This window comes from Magnusiomyces paraingens (assembly GCF_902498895.1).
Source record: "Magnusiomyces paraingens strain CBS 517.90 genome assembly, contig: contig1, whole genome shotgun sequence".
NCBI classification, from domain to species: Eukaryota; Fungi; Ascomycota; class Dipodascomycetes; order Dipodascales; family Dipodascaceae; genus Magnusiomyces; species Magnusiomyces paraingens.
This window is the reverse complement of record NW_022474067.1, coordinates 4,945,125-4,959,999: the sequence shown is the minus strand read 5'-3', so window position 1 is coordinate 4,959,999 and position 14,875 is coordinate 4,945,125. Positions and strand designations below refer to the sequence as shown.

General features: G+C 35.6%; 6 protein-coding genes across 6 annotated transcripts; 3 read left to right on the top strand and 3 right to left on the bottom strand.

The window, feature by feature from the left end:
• Window positions 1-48: 48 nt before the first annotated feature.
• Window positions 49-1,924, bottom strand: SAPINGB_P001509 (uncharacterized protein; the record flags this gene model as incomplete). Its single annotated transcript, XM_031996230.1, has 2 exons — window positions 49-1,548; window positions 1,835-1,924. The coding sequence occupies 2 exons, from the start codon at window positions 1,922-1,924 to the stop codon at window positions 49-51; spliced, it is 1,590 nt and encodes a 529-aa protein (XP_031852121.1).
• A 1,451-nt stretch (window positions 1,925-3,375) lies between these two features.
• SAPINGB_P001508 (uncharacterized protein) lies at window positions 3,376-5,304 on the top strand (the record flags this gene model as incomplete). Its single annotated transcript, XM_031996229.1, has 1 exon — window positions 3,376-5,304. One exon carries the CDS (start codon window positions 3,376-3,378, stop codon window positions 5,302-5,304), a length of 1,929 nt encoding a protein of 642 aa, XP_031852120.1.
• A 920-nt stretch (window positions 5,305-6,224) lies between these two features.
• On the bottom strand, window positions 6,225-6,556 carry SAPINGB_P001507 (uncharacterized protein; the record flags this gene model as incomplete). The annotated part of the gene is made up of 2 exons (XM_031996228.1): window positions 6,225-6,370; window positions 6,466-6,556. The coding sequence occupies 2 exons, from the start codon at window positions 6,554-6,556 to the stop codon at window positions 6,225-6,227; spliced, it is 237 nt and encodes a 78-aa protein (XP_031852119.1).
• Window positions 6,557-7,223: 667 nt separating this feature from the next.
• On the top strand, window positions 7,224-9,084 carry SAPINGB_P001506 (uncharacterized protein; the record flags this gene model as incomplete). The annotated part of the gene is made up of 5 exons (XM_031996227.1): window positions 7,224-7,535; window positions 7,636-7,772; window positions 7,886-8,072; window positions 8,184-8,271; window positions 8,369-9,084. 5 exons carry the CDS (start codon window positions 7,224-7,226, stop codon window positions 9,082-9,084), a joined length of 1,440 nt encoding a protein of 479 aa, XP_031852118.1.
• A 2,662-nt stretch (window positions 9,085-11,746) lies between these two features.
• SAPINGB_P001505 (uncharacterized protein) lies at window positions 11,747-13,132 on the top strand (the record flags this gene model as incomplete). The annotated part of the gene is made up of 1 exon (XM_031996226.1): window positions 11,747-13,132. The coding sequence occupies one exon, from the start codon at window positions 11,747-11,749 to the stop codon at window positions 13,130-13,132; it is 1,386 nt and encodes a 461-aa protein (XP_031852117.1).
• A 146-nt stretch (window positions 13,133-13,278) lies between these two features.
• On the bottom strand, window positions 13,279-14,688 carry SAPINGB_P001504 (uncharacterized protein; the record flags this gene model as incomplete). The annotated part of the gene is made up of 1 exon (XM_031996225.1): window positions 13,279-14,688. One exon carries the CDS (start codon window positions 14,686-14,688, stop codon window positions 13,279-13,281), a length of 1,410 nt encoding a protein of 469 aa, XP_031852116.1.
• Between the last annotated feature and the right edge of the window lie 187 nt (window positions 14,689-14,875).

The following is a 14,875-nucleotide window of genomic DNA, read 5'->3' as shown; positions in this document are numbered from 1 at the left end:
GTAATAGATTTTTTTTTTAATTATACAGGATTTCATCTTATGAAAAGTTTAATCAGTGGCTTCAACGGGGACAAGTTCAGGATTGACGTTGGCAGTGGCAGAAGCTCTCAACTGAGAGATGGCGGTGAGGGTATTGTCAAGCCAAACGTTTCCTTGAGGGGGCTTAGGGACATGAAGACCGTACTGGAGAGGAATCTGCTCGACTGAGTGAACCTTGTTGAGGTTCTTTCTAAGAAGAATTTGGAAGCAAGTGGCACCACCTTGACGGGAAGTAATGACAGAGGAAGCCAAAAAGTACTCCCAAATTCTGAACCATCTAGCACCATACTTGGAAACAACAAGATCCTTATTAGCCATCCAGTTTCTGTACCAGTTGTAAAGAGTGGCAGAGTAATGAACACCAATGTTATCAACAGAAACAATTTCAAAGCCAGAACCCTCAAGTTTATCAATAACAAATCCAAGAGGGGTAGAAGCATCAGCACCAGGGAAAATATACTTATTCATGAAAAGACCCCAAACAAGGTCCTCATACTGCCAGCACTTTCTCAAACCAGCAATCTGCAAGAAGAAGAAACCTTCATCCTCAAGCATGTCGTAAACTTGACGCAAGAACGAGCCAAACTTGCGAACACCGACATGTTCAGCCATTTCAAGACAAGTGATCTTGTTGTATTTGCCTTCAGGAACAGGAGTATCACGGTAATCAAGACACAGAATCTTAGACTGGGACTCAGGAACGCCATCCTTGCGAAGGTTAGAGTTACCCCAGGCAGTCTGGTTGCGGCCAAGAGTAATACCGGTAACATGAGCACCATACTGTGTAGAAGCGAAACGAGCAAGAGTACCCCAACCACAGCCAAGATCGAGCAAACGGTCACCATTTTTCAAAGCGATCTTCTCGCAAACAATGCGGAGCTTGTTGTCCTGAAGTTGCTCAAGAGATTCAGTCTTGTGGATATCAGAGATAATACCGGAAGTGTAAATCATACGGGGGCCAAGGAACCAAGAGTAAAAGTCGTCACCGCGGTCGTAATGGTCACGAACCTGTTCTTCATCTTGGGAGCGAGTGTGCATAATAACCTCAGGCATCATACCGGTCAAAAAGAACTTGAATAAAGACAGAGTAAATCTAAAAGAAGCCCAGTCATGTCTTTCTTCAAGAACGTCAAGAGCATCACCATTGAAGTCAACCTTTTGATCGAAATAGAGCTCGTGGAAAGTCTCCATGGGGATCTTGTTTTCGCCCTTATACTTCTCGGCCAACTCAGGGTCCTTAAAGGTAAGGTAGTGCTCGACACCTCTATTAGGAAGAGTAACACTGTCACCGCCAAGATTAGGACTGTAGGAAGAAGCGACAGTCCAGAAGGCCATGAGAATAGGGATGGCAAAAAGAACAGTCAAGAAAAGGTAAGTCTTTAAACCACCGCCAATTTTTTTAGTGAAAAAGAAGGGGATTCCCAACAACAAAGAGAAAAGAAGAAGGTTGGAAAAGTGACGGCTGGATGGGCCTTCGACGATGAGAGTACCATTCTTGATGGAAGGATACTAGAAAAAAAATCAAAAGTTAGACCATTATTTCAAAAGCACGTGTTTGTAGTCTAGAGTTATTTTGAATTCAAGTAAATGAAATTGAGAAGTATTAATGTTTGAAAATATCAATTGCTAAGTGCTTTTCTAATTAAAATCTATGATTGAGTTGTTTAAAGATGAGTTTAGAAACTGTGGGAAAAAAACAATGGTGATATAACTCAAAATGAAAAAGTACGGATGGCCAATGGTATAAATGTTCCGGAAAAGAAGCTAGATGAAGAGTATATAGGATTAAACTTACATCGGTTGTGCGAACACCGGACTTTGTAGAAGCCGGAAGAGGCTTTTGAGGAGGAGGTGTCTTAACGAAAACGATTTCTGAAGAAGTCATGACTGATTGACAATTGACGGCCTTTAGAAAATAAAATAAAAAAAAGAGTTGTCAGGATTAAAGAAGAAAAAAGGAGACAGAAAAAAAAGGTGATGTGTACAATACATCTTAAGCAATCAGCCACTCTTGGCCTTGGGATACTCAAAAAGTTAGTGAGATACCAAGTCTACAGTTTTTTTTTTTTTTTTTTTTTTTAAATGTGAAAAATTCCCATGTTTTAGAAATTTTCATAAGGATTTTTTTTTTTCATATTGAGCAGATTCTTTTTAGTAACTATTTATTATTAGGATTTAACCGTTTTACAGTTTAGGATCAGTTTAACCATACTTGATTTTTCAGAATTAATTGATTATGCTGGAATCTTAAAAGTAAACATATTCATAAGATTCGTCCCTTGCCAATTCGTCAATAGCCAATAGTACTATTAATCTCGTTTGAGTCCAAGATACCGTACCTTGACGTTAAGTCGCGTTTTTTTTTTTTTTTTTTTTTCTTTGTATAACTTAGATAAAAAGTACGCAATTGCAAACTATATATATATTAAATAAAATTATACTTCTGTATCATTTATATAAAAGTTAAGTTAAAAGAGAATTTCATCAAGTCAATTCACTAGAGTGACAAAAATTAAAAATCCCATAAAACTTAATCCCATCTTTATCAAATTACCTTAAAAGTTATCCTGGGTTGAATAAGTTCGGATAATCTACTAACAATTTCCCTAAGTGATATGGCCTATGTCTTAATTTAGATAACTTAACACATACTGTCAAAAGGATACAACTGCCTTATAATTATAAAATTTTAACAATTAAAAGCTTCGGTCCTAAACGTACTTTTGTGCTGATATTTACTCTTGTAAAATCTGAGCTGTTATTATAATTACTGGCAGTGTAATTGTGGCTATCGCATGTTCCACCGCCACCTATATGCGCTGCAAAGTAGATTAATGTCAAAATCAGCTTGGAAACGCGCTTACACGCATTTTAAAATCAGCACCCTAAAACGCGAGAAACTATCAACATTTATATATGCTTCAAATATTTCCAATCTAACTAGCATTTAAATAATAAATAAATAAATAGATAAAAAAAACAATAATAAAAAATATTTTATTTATTATTTTATTATATTATATTATATAATGATTTATTATTGATATTATGATATTTTATTTGGGTCTAGCTTTAATTTCCTTGTAAAATAGTAATTTCAAAACTAAGTATATTCTGGAACGATCTATAGAATATCTCAGAATATCCAATATTACGTAATTAGTTTGTAAAAGAAAAATTTTTACTAGGCTTAAAAAAAAAAAATTTTTTTTGTGCAATATATAAAAACTCGATGTGCCTCTATTTCTTTTTCCTTTTTTTCTCCTTTCTACACATCAACCACTGACACATTTTGTCATTTATTGCAGATTCTATTAGTTCAATATAAATAAAATCATGACCGATAACTCTAACAATGGAAACGCTCCAGCTTCTTCTGTAAACGCTGGATCTCAGACTGCTCGTTCAGCTTATATTCCTCCTCATCGCGCCAACGGCCAGGCTGAAGGCGGAAATGATTACAACAATGGTAATGGCTACCAAAAGCGCTATAACAACTATGGTAATGGCGGCTACAATAATGGTGGCTACAATAATGGTGGTTACAATAATGGTGGCTACAATAGAAACTACGGTGGCAACCGATTTGGTAACAACGGTGGTTACAATGGTGGCTATAACAGAAACTACGGTGGCAATAATTACCGTGGAAATGGTCGTTTTGGCGGCAGAGACAACAGAGGCAACAGCGGCCGTTTTGTTGATGGCAAGCACATTCCTGCTGAAGCTGATGCCCAGCTTGAAATTGAGATCTTTGGTACCGCCGAGGATCCCAATTTCCAATCCACTGGTATCAACTTTGATAACTATGATGAAATCCCTGTTGAGGCCACTGGTAATGATGTTCCTGAACCTATTACCTCCTTTGGTCCTCCTCTTGAGAGCCACCTTATTGAGAACATCAACTTGGCCAGATACACCAGACCTACCCCTGTCCAAAAGTACTCTATCCCTATTGTTGCCAATGGTAGAGACTTGATGGCCTGTGCCCAAACTGGTTCTGGTAAGACTGGCGGTTTCCTTTTCCCCATTCTCTCAGAATCCTTCTTGAAGGGCCCTGCTCCTATCCCTCCTCAACAGTACCCCCATGCCAGAACTGGCTACCCTACATCTCTTGTCTTGGCCCCTACTCGTGAGTTGGTGTCCCAGATTTACGATGAGGCTAGAAAGTTTGCTTACAGATCATGGGTTCGCCCCTGTGTCGTCTACGGTGGCGCTGATATCAACACTCAAATCCGTCAAATTGAGCGTGGTTGCGACCTTCTTGTCGCCACTCCTGGTCGTCTTGTCGATCTTCTGGAGAGAGGTAGAATCTCTCTTGAGAATATCAAGTACCTTGTTCTTGATGAGGCTGATCGTATGCTTGATATGGGTTTTGAACCTCAAATTAGACGTATTGTTGAAGGCGAAAACATGCCTGGTGTTCAAGACAGACAAACTCTCATGTTTTCTGCCACCTTCCCCCGTGATATTCAGATGCTTGCCCGCGACTTTTTGAAGGATTACATTTTCCTTTCTGTTGGTCGTGTTGGTTCTACTTCTGAAAACATTACTCAGCGTGTCGTTTATGTTGAGGATGACGAGAAGAAGTCTGCCCTTTTGGACATTTTGTCTTCTTCAGATCAAGGTCTTACTCTTGTCTTTGTCGAGACAAAGCGTATGGCTGATCAGCTTTGCGACTTCCTTATCTACCAGAAGTTCTCAGCTGCTGCCATTCACGGTGACAGAACTCAGCGTGAGCGTGAACGTGCTTTGGAAACTTTCCGCAGCGGTAAAACCCCCATTTTGGTTGCCACTGCTGTTGCCGCTAGAGGTTTGGATATTCCCAATGTCAAGCACGTTATCAACTATGATCTCCCCACTGACATTGACGACTATGTTCACCGCATTGGTCGTACTGGTCGTGCCGGTAACGTTGGTACTGCCACTGCTTTCTTCAACCGCAATAACAAGAATGTTGTTCGTGACTTGATTGACATTCTTAAGGAAGCCAACCAAGAGGTTCCCGGATTTTTGGAGTCTGTTGCTCGCGAGAGCTCTTATGGCAAGTCCAGAGGTAGCAACCGCAGCCGCACCAGTGCCAGCCATGATTACCGCAAATACAATGGTGGTCTTGACAGATATGCTGGCAGCGTTCATCATGAACGTCACCAGAACTTGACTAACACCAGCACCAACACCAACACCAATGCCAACCCCACTAACAACAATACTAACCATGGCTACGGTAATCAGGGTAGCTCTTATGGCTATGGTGGCTGGTAAATTACCAGCGAGAAATTTTAAAATCTATCTGTCTAATATTTGGTTTTTTTATTATGCTTTTTGCATTCCTATTTTATGACTTGTTTTTTTTTTTATCCCAGCAATAACCCCCAACCATTATTTTTTGGTTTGATAGACCTTTTTTTTTTCTTTTGATGATTAAGAAGAAAAGTTTTAACTAGAATTCATGATACCCTATTCTTATTTTGTTACGACAACCCTCACCCTACTCTGGTAATAATATCGCTCGATATTTGATGACTTTACGACTCGAAAATTTAGATGCCTTTTAATATTTTATGTCACGCAACAATTTAATTTTTTAATGACTTTTACGACTATTAGCATGATTAAATGTTCGGGTTTTTATTTTTGTTTATTTTACGATATTTTTTTTATCCTTTGATATGAAGCATTAAGTTGCATTTGTGGAGAAGGAAATGAAAAAAAGAAGAATTTTTTTTAACGAATTGTGAAATTACAGAAAACAATTTACAGTATTATTCAAATATTGAGTTTTCAATTAATTTTTTTTTTTTTTAAAAAAAGAAACTTACTATTTTTTTGGGTATTAATGAATTTTATGATAAAAGTTTTTTTTTATATTTGTTGGATTTTTTTTTTATTTATTTGAAAGGGAAAAAAAGGGAATTATGATTCCAATGTATATTAGGAAAGAAAAAAAAATTGTTTTGAAAAAGGAATGTATTTTTATTTGTGTTTAGATAGATAGATGATTTAAGTTAATGAATATGAAATTTTTTTAAAATAATGTTGTATTTTGATGTGTAGTTGTAATTCAGATAAACTAAAAAATAAAATAAAATAAAATAAACGATTAAACTGCATATAAACTTGTAGATTTGAAGCAAAGAGTTTAAATTAGATGAGTGATAAGCAAGTGACTAGGTGATTTTGGTTTAAACAGCACCATAGCCATCGTGATTATGTCCATCACAGTCGACAATAAGGATGTGTTCGACTGTGGGGTACTTTGAGATGATATACCAAGAGTAAATGACTGAGGGGAGGAATCCAAAAATCAAGAGAATGATCGAGATTAGGACTAAAGAAGAAAAAGGAAGATATTAGTGTTTATAATAGTTTGAGAGAAGGATATGTCTCATAGATGAGAATCTAAGGGTACACAAAGTTACTTACACTCGACAGTACAAAGACCACGTTTAAAAATGACAGGGATAGGAGGGAAGATGAGAGCAAGGAAAGCAAGAAGCCAGTCTCTAGCGTGCATTTTTTTTTTTTGGTTTTTTTTTTTTGGTTGATAGATAGATTATAAGATTAAGAAAAGGATAAGCTGGTGATTTTGTTTTTAAAAGGTAAGAAATAATAAAAGGTCAAGAAAAGATAAATGAAATGGAAAATAAGCAAAGAGAAAGAATGACAAAGGCTATAAAAAAAATAGATAAGTAAATATAGTAAATATAGTAAATATAGTAAATTATAGGGAAATTAGCCTGGTGGTAATGGAGTTAGTGGTTTTTTTTTTTTTTTTTTTTTTTTTTTTTGTTACAGATGGTTGCAAGTAATCGTGATATTGGTGGTTTGGAAGTCTCCCGAGGAAAAAGGTGACGGGGTTGGGATGCGTAAATAGAAGCAGCAAAAGAACTTCTATTTTTTTGCACAGCCGCAATTGAAAGCTGACGTAACAGTGAGGTGATAATTTTTAATTAATCACATGACTTTAATTATAATAATGGTTCGCGAACCTTTTAAAAAACCCCCCGAAAATATACCAAACGTAGTTATTCCCATCGTTAAGTATTATAATCTGTTAGTTCATTATTAACTCTCTTTATTTTTTTTTTTTCTTCCTCCCCTCTCTTTTTTACTTAACCGATAGTACCAGCACTATTGCAACAAGATATATTTATATAAAAAACACGCGCTATTTATTCTAAATGTCTGCATCTAAAGAATCGTCGCGTGTTACGTCTTCAACTGCACCAGTCTCTGTTCCCTCGCCACTAGCCATTGCGCGCGGTCCTTCATCGTCGTCGTCATCGTCATCAGTATCGGCTTCTTTCCTACAGACTCGCCACGGGAGCAATGCTCCAGTAGCACCTGCAACAGATATTGCGGCCGTGTCTGTGTTTTCTCAAAAAAAGGAAGAACCGAGTATACGGAAACAGATTTGGCGAGGATGCATACCTGTACGGTTTATTATGAGCCAGGACGAGGTACGCGAGTTTGGAGCAACAGCAGAGTACTACGTATGTATATCGAGTGTGTATTAGATGAGAAAATAAATCTCTTTTCCTTTATTTTTTACTTTAAAAAGTAGCTTTAATTTATTGACTGGTGAAAAAATAGATATTGGTTCCTAGAGTTGCATACTTGCCTAAATATACGGCAATTGCGCTCAAGTATCTACGCAATTCCCTGAATCGACCTGAGTTAGCAGATCAGTTTGATTGGTGGGTCGAGTTTGAAGGTAGTCCTGTTAAATGGTAAGTCTTTGAGAGGTTGGATCAAAATACCTAAGTTTTATTATTATAATTATTAAGATCATAAGAAATAACACGTTGGTGATTGTTTTTTTTTTTTTTTCTTCTTTTAAAAGGAATTGGCCTGTAGGCTTAAGCTACGATCTTTTAACTGGGCTGGACCCCACCAAAGATTCAGAAACACACGCGTCGCATATCCCATGGACCCTTATATTACACCACAAAAACTATCCAAAGGAGCATATTCTGGCGCTCCAAGGCCCAGCGACTGTTAGAGACTTTTGGATGAATCAAATCAAGGAGGTAAGTGTAAGAAAGTGAAATAAGAAAAGGAGAGGTGAAATTTTGTTGTTATTATTATTATTATTTTTTTTTTTGACTGACTTTAATTATCCAAAAAAAAAAAAAATACAGTCCAGTGTAGTACGAACAGGAACTGCAAATGCAATTATGAACCTATCTAAAGAAGACACAACTAATTTATGGGAAAGTATAGACGATTGTAAGTTGATTAATTTTTTTTTTTTTTTTTTTTTTTTTTTTGATTCTTCTTTTTTAAAAACAAAACTTGTTAACCTTTTTTTTTTTTGTAATATTAGATGAACGAGAAAACCCAGCACGGTTTTGGAAAATTTTTGATTTACAGTTTCCAATGCGACAACGGTACCCATCTGAACTTCGAAATGATATCAATGGATCAGGAGAATCATCAAGTTCTGATAAAAATACTGGACTGAGTATTGACAGTATTGGTATTAAAAATATACCCATGAAAATATACTTACCCATTTCAAGCATTGTTCTTCAGCCCAGGGTTCAGCCATATTATGAAGATAACGGTACTGTGTTAAAAGAACCTAGTCTTGGGAATAGCATATCATCAGGAAGTGGATCATTATTACTATCATCATCAACCATGATGAAACGGCGATTATTATCAGCAGCCACAGGTGGTGGTGGGCGGTTAGAGTCTGGAGAAAATAGTGGGAGTAGTAATAGTAGTAGTAGTAAAAGTAACAGCAGTAGCAGTAGCAGCAACAACAACAGTAATAATAATAATAATAATAATAATAATAATAATAGTAGTCCTGGTAAAGATATGGAGACTGGGGTTATACGGTATAAGATTCAAACATTGGGGACTGCTCTAAATGCAGCTACACCACAACTTTTCCCATCGAAACGAACGTGCATTGTTGCTCGGCCCATGGTTCATGGGGTCGAGATACCTATGGGTGTTGCGCTATTGGAGTTGTTGCAAGAGGCATTATATCCGGATGGGTTTTTACATGTTTCTATTGTGATGATGTCTTAAGGAAATGGATAAGTGGAGAAAGGAAGGTAAAGAGTATTGTGGTTCTGGTGATTTTAAGCACATGTCTTTTTTAAATAGATAGACTGAGAAACTGGATGATTGATATAATTAATTAAATATATATATATATATATATATATATTTTGCTTTGCAATAATAGCATGATAGAAATCTTAAAGCAAAAAAAAAAAAAAAAAAAAAATAATAATAATAATAATGATAAACAATAAAAGTTTCTGATAATTTTTCAAGAAGAATTCTTATGAGGATTCTATAAAAAATTTAGCGCTATAGATGATAGCCAATTCATGAGTCTTTAAGACTTTTTCTTTTTTTTTTTAATCAGGTTGAAAAGTTTTTTTTTAATATAAATGTAAATGTATAATAATATATCCATATGTATATATATATATATATATATATATATATATATATATTATATATTAAAAATAATAATGAAAAAAAAAATTAAATATATATACAACTAGTTAAGATATAAAACGGTTTTTTTTTTTTTTATTTTTTTTTTTGGAAGGGAGTGGAGAGGCGCCGTTTAAGTGTAAGGCACAGAAATTGGCCAAAAGTGGAAATTTGGAGAGACAGATAGAAAAAAAAAAAAAAAAAAAAAAAAACCAAAAGTAGATGGTAACCGTTGATATCCAGGCATATCCGCTAATTAGAAACTTATAAGCAAATAAGCTAAATATAAAATTATATATAAGCTTTAATTTTGGGAGAGAAAAGGAAGAACAAGAACAAGAACAAGAGATAAGAAACGTTATATAGTGGTAGTAGGGCTTATATATTTAAATAGAACTATAGATATTTTATTTAACATTATAATTTTAAATACAAAAATAAAAAAAAATAAAAAAAAATTGAAAAGAGGCTTTTAAAAACTCGCATGAAGGAGCTACTCATATGATGGATGATCTATTTATCTATTTATCTATTTATCTATTTATTATTATTAGAGGCTGGATGAGAAGCATCTATTCTATAGAGATATTTCATGGAATAAATGGTTCATAATAATTATAATAGATAAGAAGGTTTTCATAATTTTTAGATTTATTTTTAAAAGAAAAAAAAAAAAAAAAAAAAAAAAATTTTTTTTCATTTGTTTTGAACTGTCAACAACATTTGAAAATGACAGATCCCAAGAATTGAAAAAAAAAAAAAAAAAAATTAATAAATAAAATCAAAATATTATTTTTTTTTATTAATGTTGGTAGAAATCCATGTTTTAAGCGCTAAAACAAACATCCATCATGACAAAAGACTTTTTTTCTTTTTTTCTTTTTTCTTTTTATTTCTTATCAGCATCATCTAACAACAACAACAACAACAACAACAAAGTGAAGGCTCTTCTATCCCAACCCATTAAGACCAGCCCCCTAACAATATCGTTATATTAATGTGCATAAAAATACATTCATTTATATACTAAATATAGTGACTAAAAAGAAAAGAAGAAAAAAAAAATTAAAAATAAGCTACTTCTCCACCTTTGTCATTACGGGCTGGCGGCATTGACATTGAGCGGCGTGCTTAAGTAACTATATATATATATATATGTATAATAATAACCGTGTTATTCTGATATACTTTTTTTACTCGGTTATCTTGTAGAGTTGGGGCATTGTATAAGTGATGTTATATGTGTGTGAACCGAGCACTCTGTAAAAAAGAAAAAAAAAAAAAAAACCGGGCTAGAAAGATATAAAAAAAGCCGCACAGTTTCATTTTATTAAAAAAAAAAAAAAAAAAAAAGACTGTTTGGTCTGGTTAAATTTCTGACCGTGTAAACTTTTTTTTTTTATTTTTTAAAAAATAAATAAAAAATAAAAATAAAAAAGATGATGATGATTGTAAATAAAAAGGATTCATGCCATTATTATTATTGTTATTACGTACAATTTAAACCCCCCTCTCTTTAAAAAAAAAAAAAAAAAAGACCGCGATTTACTCGGTGACATTGATAATTAGAGTAATAATCTCATCCGTAAACAAATGGAATTATGAAAAAAAAAAAAAATTCTTATAGAAAGTATAAGACATCTATCAATCAATCAATCAATCCAGCAAGAGAATGTTTTTTTTATTGATTCAAAGTGGCTTTTAAAATAAGTCTCGAGGCTGGGATACATAAAAAAAAAAAAAAAAAAAAAAAACTTTTATTTTTATTTATTTTTGCGCATCTAACTAATTTCTCTTATCGTTCAAAATCTCAATTCATAAAAAAGAAAAAAAAAATCAGCTTCAATCGATTTACAAAGGGAAACATAAATAGAAAAAAGAAACATATTTTTTTTTTTTTTTTAGTGTTGTGGCCAAACTAAAACCTTCTATTATATATATATATATATATATATATATATATTCTTAAAATGTAACCGAGTAAAAACAACAACAATAATTATCCATCACATTATGGGCCTCATGGTTTACTCAGTCTTCTCTCCCTTCATCAAAATTATAAATACCTAGCCATTTTTCTCAAATATTTTTCTCAAATATTATTCAAAAATATTTATATTTCCTTTTTTTTTTTTTTTTATCTTCATTCAAATCTTTCTTATAAAGCTATCCAACTTGCTTTCTATTTTTTTTACATTGTCATTCTATCAGATCAATCATTCAATAAATCAATAAACAAAAAATGACCTCTTCTACTCCTCTTCCATACATTGAAACTCCCCTTGTCCCATCGCTCTACCTCTCAGAGCTCACTGGTGCAAACGTCTATCTCAAGCTCGAATTAACCCAACCTTCAGGCTCTTTTAAATCTCGTGGTCTTGGGAACCTTGTCTACAAGACCATTACTGGTAAAAACACTGCAGTTGCTCCTCATTTGGCCCACACCCCTACTGGATCTTTCCCTGGTGCACCTGCTAATTATTACCATTTCTTTTCACCTTCTGGAGGAAATGCTGGCTGCGCAACTGCATATGCAGCTCGTCAATACCTTCAAAAATGTACCGTGTGTCTTCCTACAACCTCAAACCCTCTTATGGTTGATCGCATCCGCAAAACTGGAGCAACAGTCGTGGTCTATGGTGCTACCATTGCTGAGGCTGATGCACACATTCGAAACGTTCTCATTCCAAGCTGTAAGGAAGTGGCAGTCTACTGTCACCCTTATAATGATACTCTGGTGTGGGAAGGGAACTCAACAGTAGCTACCGAGATTGTAAAACAACTTGAGCCTCACTTGGCTGCGGCTCAATTCACTCCTCCCCCCTCCTCTCTCACAACCACAAGTAATATTCAAATATCCTCAAAGTCTTTGGAAGTTCCTCAACAATCTGCAACACTACCAACTCCTTCAACATCCCCTAAATTCAATTCTGTCTCGTCATCTTCGGTCTCTAATCTTCTTCCTTCTCCCAATGCCTCATCACTGTGTCTCGCTTCTAACAATATACCACCTCCCTCATCATCATCACCATCTCTTTCATCCAAAGTTATTGCCATTTGCAGCGTTGGAGGTGGCGGTCTTTACAATGGTCTTGGTATTGGTTTCTCCTTGGCTGGCTGGTCTGATGTGTCACTTGTGGCTGTTGAAACAGAAGGTTGTGCCACTCTCAATCAGAGCATTAACGCTGGCGGGAAGCAGGTTGAGATTCCAGCCCCTAAAACAATTGCCACATCTCTTTCTACTATTTCCGTGACACGAGAAACTATTGATTATGCAATGGGCTCTCGCCCTACTTCCTTTGGCCCTTTGCCATGCCTTAATGAATCCTCTTCATCTTCCTTGTTGTCATCAAGTAATAGTAATGCTTCTCCTACTGGCAAAACTCACTCTCTTGTTGTTTCTGACCGTGAGGCAGCTGAAGCTTGTATTCGCTTTGCTCATGATCACAAAATGATGGTTGAAGCTGCTTGTGGAACTGCCCTGGCCCCCCTTTATAATGGCAAGATTAAAGAAGCCTTTCCTAATCTTTCTAAAGATGATACTATTGTTGTGGTTGTATGTGGTGGTACATCCGTCAGCTGGGACATTTTGAAGGGATATTCTGAGACTTTTGATATCCCATTTTAAATCATTTTTCAATTTACTTTTTTTTTTTTTAATTATTATTATTATCATTATCATTATTTCCGTTATGTTTGTTTGTTTTGTTTTTAATTGACGCTTTTCATTTTTAATTTTTTTTTATTCATTTGTATAGACTAATATAATCCAATTTACGACCCTCCTACTGTCAACTTGCTAGCCTGATCAACCACTCCACTAACATTGGTGTCTTTAGGTATGGTACTCTCCAAATATGTCCAATAACCACGACGCATTGGGATATATTTCTTAAGAAGCTTCAATGCCCTCGTAGCCTTTTCAGTCTGACCCTTCTTTGTGTACACTCCAACTAATACCTCGACTGCATGAGTCGACTGTAATACAATATCTTCATCATTTTTCTCCTCTCCAGGTTCTTGCTGAAGCTGTAAAGGAACATATTCAAGAGCAAGTCCACCTAGCTCATTAAGTTGTTTGGCATGAGTTTCAGCAGTCAAACTAGCGTCGTCTAACAATGCCACCACATAATTCCATGGCGACTCATTCTGTGGTGCTTTATCCAAACAGAACCGAACATAAGTTACCTCCCGCTGTATCACAGCAATTTCATCATCAGCACTACCCTTGGTGGCTGATTGAGCAAGCCGTTGTAACTCCCGACGCACTGTAAAATTTCGGTACGACCATGCACTATTATTGTACACGTCATGGTACAACAAGTTCTCCACAAAAGCGAGCTCTGCGTCCACGGGGAGTTCTTCTAGTGCATCTCCATTACCATCAGATCCAGCTGTAGCTGATATGGCACCACCAAACCATGATACAAGCCAGACCAGGTGTGACCAAGCGTGATAATTTTTGGCATCAATTCCAAGAACAAGCTCAACCATGAGCCGTTCCAATCCGTAATATAGTTTCAGAGTTTCGGGTCCTTTGGATGTGGGAGTAACACATGGCGCAAGCTGCTGGCGATAATGCCATACCTGATAGTTTTTCGCATTCTCTAAAGTGGTTTCATTCAACCATTCGTAGTCTTCAACTGCAGTAAGAATGTCTAAATCTTCTTTAGGAAGTCCAGATGATGTCTTTGATGTGCTTTCAGGCCCTTCATTCTGGGCTGATTCAGCAGGTATTTCCTGCTTATCTTTTTCTTCTTTTTGTTTGTTGTCATCGTTATCTTCTGCTTCTCCTTCTTCATCTTTATACTCGCTATTATCATTCGCTTCTTCTTCTCCTTCTCCTTCTCCTTCTCCTTCTCCTTCTCCTTCCTCCTCTTCCATGTTGGGCAATGGTGCTGAAAAAATCCATTTGGCTTTGGGTATAATGTCTTTTCCCACGCTCTTTAAAATCTCCAACCGATAGTGCCACGCAGTATAATGCGCAGGGTTTTTTTCAATGACCGCCTGCACCACCGCCAGCGCCCGTGCAGAGTGTTCGTTTTCAGCCATAAGAGCAAGTAAATACCCAATTGCTGTCTTGTAGCCTTCACTATACATAATTTCGGAAAGCGATCCAGGTGCTTCCCTAAGGGTCACCGGAGTAATGTCCGACCAGTCAAAGTCTTGTAGCCACGAGGTCATGCTGATAGTTATAAAATATGTGGTTAATATGTGGTTAATATAATAACTGTATGTTCTTCTCCTGATTAAAATAATTTTTTTAATAAAGAAATGAAAAAAAAAAAAAAAAAAAATAGATGTTGGATGTGCTTTTATAGATTTCAAGATCTGTTGGTCTTATTCAAAGGTTTGCTGCTGACAAGGGGAG